This window comes from Mus pahari, chromosome 19 (assembly GCF_900095145.1).
Source record: "Mus pahari chromosome 19, PAHARI_EIJ_v1.1, whole genome shotgun sequence".
NCBI classification, from domain to species: domain Eukaryota; kingdom Metazoa; phylum Chordata; class Mammalia; order Rodentia; family Muridae; genus Mus; species Mus pahari.
Window position 1 is genome coordinate 84,361,498 of NC_034608.1, and position 10,117 is coordinate 84,371,614.

Genomic DNA, 10,117 nt, shown 5'->3' on the forward strand with positions numbered 1-10,117 from the left:
AAAAAACAAAAAAGCCATTAAAAAATATTGGTGCCATGTTATAAACAGAAAGTACTGCCTTAGCTCTGCACCATCCAATCTCTCCATCCTCACCCCTCAGGGGCTGCTAAGGGCCTACTGTGTGCCTCCTCACCAGGCTGTGGGGAAGGGGCTAGTTTGTACTCTAGTATGAGCTTCTGACGCTGACTAGGGTCGGACTGTAGGGGTGACAGCTCGCTTACCTCACTCTTCCTCCTTAATTCTTCCCATGGGTTCAGGGATCTCAGGAAAGGCTTAACGCGGACTTAATCTGTAATTGCTTGTCCTTTCGGAAGCCATCTCTTTCACCTCCTTTTTCTGTACCTTTCCTGCCAATTTGAGGCTAACACAGCAGAGAACCTGCATGTATCTGCTTACAAAGGCTACACATGTGGGTAAGTGCCTGCTAGCCAACACCTCAGCCTCAGTTTCACATCTCATTGCCTGCAACAAGGAGCACGCACCTTGTGGCACAGTCTGTCCCACACATGCATCTTTCAGGGACAGTAGGATTCTCTAGGCTTTTCAGCCATAGGGGGAGTGCTCATCTGTGCCTTCACAGAGGTGGCTGCACTCCACAGGAGTTGCACAGTAGGGATGGTAAGGCCGGCAGTGCAGCAGGAAGGCATGCCTGTCCATGCAATCACTTTGGAAGACCCACACAGGGCTTACTGCCGTGGATGCTGAACCTTCAGTGACTTGTCATCACCACTCACGTCAAAAACAAGGCAAGTGCTGCTATCAAACAACTCATCGTTGGCTCTGCTGTGTGCAGACCCAGGCAGTCTTAGCTTCATTCCTGTGGCTGCGATAAAATACACTGACAAAGCAATTTAGGGAAAAAAGGGTTTATTTCAGCTCATAGTTTCAGGTTACAATCCATTACTGTGGGCCAGTCTCTGTGGCAGGAGCTTGACACCACAGTAGACAGAAGTCCCAAGGCAGACAGCAAGGAATTTCTGTGCTCAGCTACTTCTGTCCTACATTCAGTCCATAAAACAGTACTGACAGCATTCAGGATGGGCCTTCCTACCTCAATTAATCCTAGTAAGAAAACCCCTCATGGCTGTGTAAAGGCGAGCCGAACTCGGGTCAGTATTGAGGCTCCTTTCCCAGGGGACACCAGACTGTCAAGTTGACAGCTGAAGCACCCATGCAAACCAGAAAGCAGCACAGCGAGTCAGGGTCCAGCCTTCACCCCTGCTGGATGGTTCACACGGATGGAGACAGCACAACTTTAAAACCCTCAAGACATTTACGAAGGTCTGTTCTTCCCAGACCGTGTATCAATGACAGGGACCAAGAATGATTCTACCCGAGTGTGGCTTGAGGAACAGTGGAGTTTAATTTGGGGTATTTACAAGAGTACAGGCAAGTCATGGGAAGCCAGTGCAAAAGGAAATGTCCATCTCGTAGCAACCATTAAATTCCCATGCTCCTTACACTGACAGAACCGCCCACCTTCCAACACTATGAGCATCTTAAACAACTGGGACCACGAAGGCTTCACAGCTGTTTCCTTTTGGAAATTTTTCCAGTTGGAATTCATTCTCAGAACTTGGGGACAATGCTATCTCAAGGTCTTAACATACTTTACATTCCCATTTTCTCTCCAACATGACATTTCATCCATGCTAGTGAAAGGACCTGTGACACCTGAAGGCTTTCCACATTGTTTATATTCATGTGGGGGTTTTTCACCACTATGAGTTCTTTCATGATTTTAAGGCAAATAGAGATAAATGAAAGATTAACCATATCTTATACATTCATAGGGCATTTGCCCAGCATGAATTAAATTACTTCTTTGAAAGGAAATGTGACAATGGACACTTACCACATTGGTAACAAACATAAACTTTGCCCAGCAAGAATTCTGTCTTTGAAGGACACTGTGACCCCCTAAAGGCTATGCCACACTGTTTACATATAAAAGGTTCCCCCTTGAGTTTGTGTGTTTTATGTGGATGGGGTAATTTGCTACATTGTTTACATTCAAAGGGTTTGTTACCAATCTGTTCTTTCATTCCTTTGAAGGAAATGGGGATAATGGAATTAGATACTGTTCATATGGGCTTTCTCCATGAACAGACTGATGTCTCTTAAAGGAACTATGCCGGCTGAAGGATCTGCCACACTGTACGCACTGGTACGGCTTCTCCCCAGTATGTCTTCTTTCATGTGATCGAAGGTAAGAGCGATGTGTGAAAGTTTTACCACACTCCTTACATTCATAGGGTTTCTCTCCCGTGTGGCTTCGTTCATGAAATCGAAGGTAATTGTAACTCGAAAAGGCTTTGCCACAGTGCTTGCACTCATAGGGTTTTTCTCCCGTGTGTGTCCTCTCGTGCAATCGAAGCGAGGACTGACACCTAAAGGCTTTACCACAGAGCTTACACTCAAAGGGCTTTTCACCAGTGTGAGTTCGTTCATGCACTTGAAGTAAAGAGGGATAAATGAAGGACTTACCACACTCCTTACATTCATACAATGTTTCTCCACCATGAGTAATTTTATGTCTATGATAGGAAGCCTGACACCTGAAGGCTTTCCCACACTCTTGGCATTCATAGGGTTTTTCTCCAGTATGAATCTTTTCATGTAACTTCAGAGAAGTAAGCCATCTAAAAGCTTTTCCACATTCTTTACACTCATAGGGTTTTTCTCCAGTATGAATTCTTTTATGTAACTTAAGGGTCCTGTGACTTCTGAAAAATTTCCCACATTGTTTACATTCATAGGGCTTCTCTCCGGTATGAATTCTTTCATGTAATTTGAGGGCCCTGCTATATCTAAAGGTTTTCCCACACTGTTTACACTCACAGGGTCTCTCCTCAGTATGAATTCTTTCATGCAACTGAAGAGCACTGAGATACGTGAAGGCTCTCCCACACTGCTTACACTCATAGGGTTTTTCTCCAGTATGGATTCTTTCATGTAAGTGAAGGGCGCTAAGACCTCTAAAGGCTTTCCCACAGTCTTTACACTCGTAGGGTTTTTCTCCAGTGTGGATTCTTTCATGTAACTGAAGGGCGCTGGGATACCTAAAGGCTTTCCCACACTCCTGACACACATAGAGCTTTTTTCCAGTGTGAATTTTTTCTTCTTTGTGAAGGGAACCAGAAGTTTTCTCACACTGATTACCTTCAGAATCATTTTCTTCAGTCTGACTTCCTCTGAGCTCCTTGTAGTCATAGTTGTGATGTCCGTTGTAAGTTAGGTGGTACAGTCCAAAGGTCTTTAAACATACCTCACACACAGAGGGTCCACTCGAAGTCTTAGTTTCTTCCGTGAGGCCTTCAACACTTGTGAGAAAATTAGAATCAGGTGGCTTCTCTTCATATTCCTCATGTTCATACTGTGTGTATTCAGAGTGAGTGACGATGTTCCTATTAAAAGATGAATGACACATGAAAATGTCTCCACACTGCTGCTCATACTGAGATTGGTATATGGATAAGGCTGTTCCACCACCTTCTTCAGTATCATACAGAATCTACAAATATAACTACTATGAGAAATGACAAGCACATTAGTGACAGTTGTTTTATTACTATTTGCTTACTAGACCACTTTGGAGAGCCTGCTACCATATAAGCTCACCATCAAAGAGCAGCACCCTTAATGCAGGGCCCCAGAACCAGTACCAGAGGCCACTCGAGAGTTCAAGCTCACATAAAGGTATACATTTGGGATAAAGTTTTCTACTGATGAATAAATTTAAAATTGGGCTTTTTTTGTTAGTTCAATTTTCATGGCACTCTAAAATTTCTTCAAGGGGCAATTGCTTCCACTTGTGCATGCAAATTACCTTATATTTATTTCAGGATCTTCACAATGGTCTTCAATTGTCTCATCTTCCCATTCATATCCTTAAACACAGTCCCAGAAATGTATGATAAATTATTAGAATGTGCATCGTAACTACACCTAATTTCATCACCATGACTCTTCCCTTTCCACACCCAAACTGCAGTGGCACTCAATGACCAGAAACTTTACTCTCTAATTTACAAGTGGAGAAAGAAAACATCCTCACCTATGGCAGTGAAGTTCCTGAAGGTCTCCAGCATCACATCGCCATAGAGCGTCTTCTGAGAAGGATCCAGCAAAGCCCACTCATCCTGGGTGAAGTGCACCACCAGATCCTCAAAGCTCACCAAACCCTAAAACATTCCATAGTAGGATATGAAAGAGTGGGTGAGAAAGACACATCCATCCACAACTGACAGTATGGCCACGTAATTCTGTGGTTTCCACACACTCATTCCATGACAAACAAGTGCAGTAAGAGCACTGAGTGATGTTCAGAGATGGCCAGACAGCCCACTCCTCTCATGGCTGTGTCCAGGGAGGAGATGAGCTGCATCCCACCTCATTCCCCTTCAACAGTGATCTCCACTTCCTGTCCCAGGACACCCCTACCACGTGATACACACAACAGCATTAACACTGCGGCTCAGGAGGCTGCCTGCCTTGGAAACTCATACTCAAAGTTAGCCTCTGCCGGCCTGAGGCAACAACATCTGAGAGAGAGAACACATGAACATACACAAGGATAAATGACTCGGCATGAATGAGCTGTACACAAAGAGCAATTTGGAACACTCCTGTTTTCCTTTTGATAGTCTATTAATTACTTCTAAACTCAGAAACACCTAATTGATCAGATAGACCCTTCCAAAACTGAATGCGCAAAGCGTGATGGGGATTCTGCCTGGGTCTTCCAATGTTATGCTTTTGTATAAAAACCATGCCTGCTCCCGGCAGGATGGAATCTATCCTCTGCTCAAATGATTCCAATTTCACTTCTTGTCTCCACTCTTAGCCTTATTCCTCCCTCATTTCTTCTTCAAAGTTCCAACAAAGGACTTCTTTTCCTCAAACACACTTGGCTGCTGTACAAATGTGGGTTTGAGGTTCCCTAGACAGGTCCAAGGAGGGATATACCAACTGCTACATCGGGCAACCTTACTTTGGACAACCTCAAAGAATCCAAGTAAACTGTTGCCCAAAATCACAAAATGGCAGTTATGGCTACCTCTTCAGTGGGAGAAATAAAGGAAACAGGAAACAACAACAACAACAAACATGGTACAAGCAATTTAGAGATTTGGGGCTGGGGGGGGGAGCTTGTTTTGTGTCCTGGGAAATAAGCTGAAATGTCCTTGGGTCCTTGGTTCTATGTTGGCTTAGAGGCCAGAAATGCCAGAAATATTAGAGGTTCTTGCTTTGCTCTGGTTGCTAAATGATTCTTCACAGAAACAAATGTTATAGTCACACTGGAAAGCTGGCTCTATCCAGTCAAATAAAATCTAACCCTGGTGGACACATGCCATTGTGCCTAACCTTAAGACAGTTGATTTGGTCAATAGCTTGGCCAAGGGACCAAACTTAGGGAAGGCTGAACTAGCTTTAAGCTAAGCTAAAGGATGGGAGGAATTACTATTCCTTTAAGAGAATAATGCTTGCTTGCCCTCAGAAGCATCCTCTCAATGCTACAGAGCAACTGCCAAGAGGTTCCCTTAGTTCTCTCTGCCTTTCTGAATACCAAGATGAAACTTAACACTTTTTCTTGAACTCTCTGTTCTGTTTCTTTGAGATGCAGGATGGAGCCTTTTGAAATGCTTTTTCTGGTACCATTTTTCTTTGCAGGCCCCCTCCTTGCCATCTGGATACCTGTCTTCCTGAGGCGACTCTGCCAGCTAAACTCAAAAGGCATGGGGGTTTTCTCTTCCTCTCCATGACCATTTCCAGGCAGATGTCAAGACTGGTGCTGGGGCTGGTGGGTAAGAGCACCCGACTGCTCTTCCAAAGGTCCTGAGTTCAAATCCCAGCAACCACATGGTGGCTCACAACCACCCGTAACAAGATCTGACACCCTCTTCTGGAGTGTCTGAAGACAGCTACAGTGTACTTACATACATAAATAAATAAATAAAATATTTAAAAAAAAAAAAAAAAGACTGGTGCCTTCTTGCCCTGGTGTTTTCTTTTACGCACTAATAAAAGTTTTCTCAGGCTTTCCTCTCAGCTCATTCTTAAATTCATGTGACTAAAACCCCTGCGAGAGCAAAAGTTATGTTCCAAGTTTAAATTACTGTGCTTAAGAGATCCATAAAGCAGAAATGTCTCTAACTCTCTAACCCACTAGCCAAGGATAAATAATTCCTGGAATGCTGGGGGCTGCTGTTTGTGTACAGTAACAAACCATGTTTTTCACTTCCATAAATAATGTTGGTCGCCCCAACTGCACATGATGTGCGTGATCACAGATGTGGGAGATAATAGATAAGAAGTATATAGGTAGGGGTATGTTAGGATGACATTTGCCCCTGCTTGGACAAGGCAGGAAGCGCATAACCTTAAGGGTTTACCTTTATGAACCCCTGTCTATTATAATTTGATGCCAGGGAATCCCCAGTATAGATCTGGCCAGTGTCCATCATCCTGGCCAGTATTTAATAAAGTGTGCTTCAAATATGGCTCAAAAATTGTTGTTGTGGTCTTACTGTCACCCAGTAGGATTAACAACTCCAAGAAAAGACCCCAATTTTTGCAGTAACTTCTAGCAACTATGACAGGACTCCCTAAGTTCTGATAGCAGTATGTGTTGGTATTAAACATACTGTTCTTAGTCATTATTTTAGGCCTTTTATGGTTAAGAAAATGAAGAAAGTATTTTTCTTACATGGCTTATATATGCAGACTATAAAATAATGGCGATTTAAAAATAAGATTCCAGGTGAGTTCATAAGAAAAAGAGGACATAGGTGGCCACTGAACAGATCAGAATTCTCCAGCAGAGAGGCACTGGAAGAATTAACAGATATGACTACATGTTAGACTGACTTACCTCATCAGGTCTGGAGAGTCCAACAATGGCTGTCTCCATGATGAAGAGGACACCGGGACAGCTTCTTCAGTGGTCTTCAGTCCACACCGGAAGGCCCAAGAAGCTGACTCCAGCGTCAGGGAAGGATGACGGCGGTGACAAGACAGATGCACTCACCGGCAAGAAGGCAAGCAAGCAGGGAAGAAAAGCTGCTCCTTCTTTGGACTTCTCAAAGTGCCACCTACTCTACGATGGTGACAGGGTCTTCTCACCTCAGTCAGTCCTCCCTGGAATTTCCTGGCAGACCTGCAGAGACAGGCCTCGTAGTTGGTTCCAGAGCCATTCAAGTGTACAGTAAAGATCAGCCATCACACAAGCAACCAGCAATGTTCAGGACACACGCAGCCACTGAGCACTACACGCACCCTCACAACTTCCGGGTCTGCCTGTCCCCGCCCACAGGCTCCTCTCTTGCTTGCTCACCTCTGACTAAATGTGTCTCAGGTGCCATCATCAGCAACTGCACTTTCTCTAACTACTGGGTTTCCCATCTAACCTTGGCCTTCCGCCCTACCATACTGCTGGCACAATCCTTGCACACACTCGGCTAACGCCCCCGAGCTCAGAAGGCCCAGATCAACAAGTTAGATCCTGAAAAGTTATATGATAATACCAATACTTAGTGCAGGGGCATAGCCATAAAAGGGGAATGCCGAAACACTGAGATGGGGAAGGGGGAATGCTGTGACAACACAGCTTCTACACAGAAAATCCACAAAATCCAAGGAATGAAAAAAGGACACTGAAAACTTTTATGATATATCATATACAAAAGACCATCATTTTCCTATGACAGCAACAAACTGGATGTACAAATACCACCTCTACATTGTACATACATTAATTAAAAGAGGGGAGGATAAAGTCTTTAGACAAAAATCAAACATTTCTTTTTTTTTTTTTTACTTTTTATTTTTCTCTTTTTTTTTTTATCTTGTGGTGTGGTGGTGGTGGTGGTGGTGGTGGTGGAAAATCAAACATTTCTAATGAAGAGAAAAACAAAAAGAAGTCAGCACCACAGAGGACAAGAGGTCTGCGCATGGAAGATGTTTTTACACGCGTGGAAGACATTTTTATATGTGTGGAAGACGTTTTACACGTATGGAAGACGTTTTTACACGCATGGAAGACGTTTTACACGCGTGGAAGATGTTTTTACACGCGTGGAAGATGTTTTTACACGCGTGGAAGACGTTTTTACACACATGGAAGACGTTTTTACACACATGGAAGATGTTTCACATATAAACTCAACACATTCTTCCCAACATTCAAAACCAGACCATGTTATAACCAGAACTGACTGTAAGGGATATATGAAAAGGATGAGAAAAAAGGATGTTCAGCACAACTCTTGAAACACACACACACACACACACACACACACAGACAATACAGGACTCCCCATAAAACTACCACAATCATGAGAGTGCACTCGCATTTGATAAGCAATGAACAGCTCATAGGAGCAGAAAGCCAGGAAATAAACCCACACAGACCCAATTTTGGACAAAGGCAACAGAACCTCAAGGAAAAACTGGGCTGCCTTGGCAGAGAAGCCAGGTTGTTCCTAGCACTCACATGGTGGCTCTGATCTCCATGGGCACCGAACACACACAGGGCACAGATATACATGCAGCAAAATACTCATACACAAAAATAAATTCTAAATGTTTTAATTATGAAAACAATTAACACTCTATAATCGTAGAAAGCTGCCAAAGTGTAGCAAGGGTGACTCTGAAGATGGCACAGGCCTGTCAGTCCAGCCATCAGGGAAAAGACAGTAGAGTTCCAAGTTCAAGACCAGCAGGAGCAACTTGTAAATTTTAGGTCAGCCTGGGCTACAGCGTAAGACCATTTCCAGAAAACAAAAATAAATAGATAAAAATAAAGACAGTACATTCATAAATTATTCAGTGTGCTGAAATCAAAACCTCACAAATATTGAAAACCAGAATGTTTTATTAACTCTAGCAAAAAGACAAACAAAAATAACTTATAGTAATAATTTGACTTGGCTAATGAAGTCGCAGGTGTCCATGTGGCTTTTTCAGCATCCTTAGTCTCATGAACTCTTGTTCCTTTCTTCTGTACACCCCTAACAGCCCACCCTGCACCCCCATGCTCAAACTCCTCACCCAGAGTCTTCCTGTTGGTTATCTGTGCTACCATTTCCTCCATCCTCAACAGCAGCTCCCTGGTGGCCCTTTCCTTCCTTCTTCAAGCTCTGCAAGTTAAGACACAGCAAGCTAAGGACATGCGTGAAGCTAACACCTATGGGAGAGAGGGACACGGTGTTCACTGTCCCAGCTCAAACTATCAGCTAATTCAGTATTTTTATCTAATTTCATCCATTAGCCTGCAAATTTCATCATTTTGGTTTTTTTTCACAGCTGAATGGAAGTCCTTTATGTATACACATTTTTAATATCTACTCACCAGCTGGACATGTAGGCTGTTTTTATTTCCTGGCTATTACAAATTAAGAATGACAATGAACATGACTGTACAAGCATCTCCCGGAGCAGGATATAGAGTCCTCTGTCCACGTACACAGCAGTGCTACAGCAAGGTCATGTGGAAGTTAAGACAATGATGAAAACAAGAAGGAAGAGATCCTACAGTAGACGATGCTTCTGAAAGCTGATGGTTACTAAGCCCTAACTGCAGAGCAGGAGAGAATGACCTCCGCATCAGCCATACATAGGTCAGAGAGACCTAACAGGCACTTCTGCTCTTCGTGGCTGCCCTCCAGGACTGGCTGTGATTACTGAAGACGCCCCACACACCGGTTACAATACAGAAAGAAATCAAACTGGCACTGAGCTGAAAAGCTTCCTCCTTGCTGGCTGACTTTCATGATGCTCTGGGCACTAAGCGGGATGCTGGGAGAGGAATGACAGGCACAGAATGTCTTCCCCAGACCTCTGCAGCACACAAAACCAACCTGCCAAGCAAGGTGTGTCCACCTGTGCGACAGTGATAGTGATATAACTGTTCTGAGGATAGCACCAGGCGGCTCTCTAACTGGACTTGGGCTTCACTCCTTCAGAGAATCCACGCCTGCCATAGTAAACTTAGCACCACTATCCTAGCTAAACCGTCCTGGCACCCGGTTACCTCCTGAGTACTGCTTCTACCCACAGGCAACCGTCCTGGCACCCAGTTACCTTCTGAGTACTGCTTCTACCCACAGGCAAC

At 43.9% G+C, this 10,117-nt stretch overlaps 1 protein-coding gene across 5 annotated transcripts in view; it reads right to left on the bottom strand.

Annotated features, from left to right (window-relative positions):
- Positions 1–855: 855 nt before the first annotated feature.
- LOC110336446 (zinc finger protein 14-like) overlaps positions 856–10,117 on the bottom strand; it is a 14,544-nt gene continuing 5,282 nt past the window's right edge. For 2 of the 5 annotated variants that reach the window (XM_021219009.1, XM_021219010.2), the window contains exons 2-5: positions 6,875–7,159; positions 4,058–4,184; positions 3,830–3,890; positions 856–3,407 (exon numbers count right to left, since the gene is read on the bottom strand). In XM_021219009.1, the coding sequence (XP_021074668.1) occupies positions 2,042–3,407; positions 3,830–3,890; positions 4,058–4,184; positions 6,875–6,913 (1,593 nt within the window). In that variant the 5' untranslated portion in view covers positions 6,914–7,159 and the 3' untranslated portion in view covers positions 856–2,041. Of the gene's footprint in view, positions 3,408–3,829; positions 3,891–4,057; positions 4,185–6,874; positions 7,160–9,054; positions 10,112–10,117 lie in introns of those variants that run through there. The other 3 variants (XM_029532018.1, XM_029532017.1, XM_029532016.1) reach the window with 2 other exon arrangements.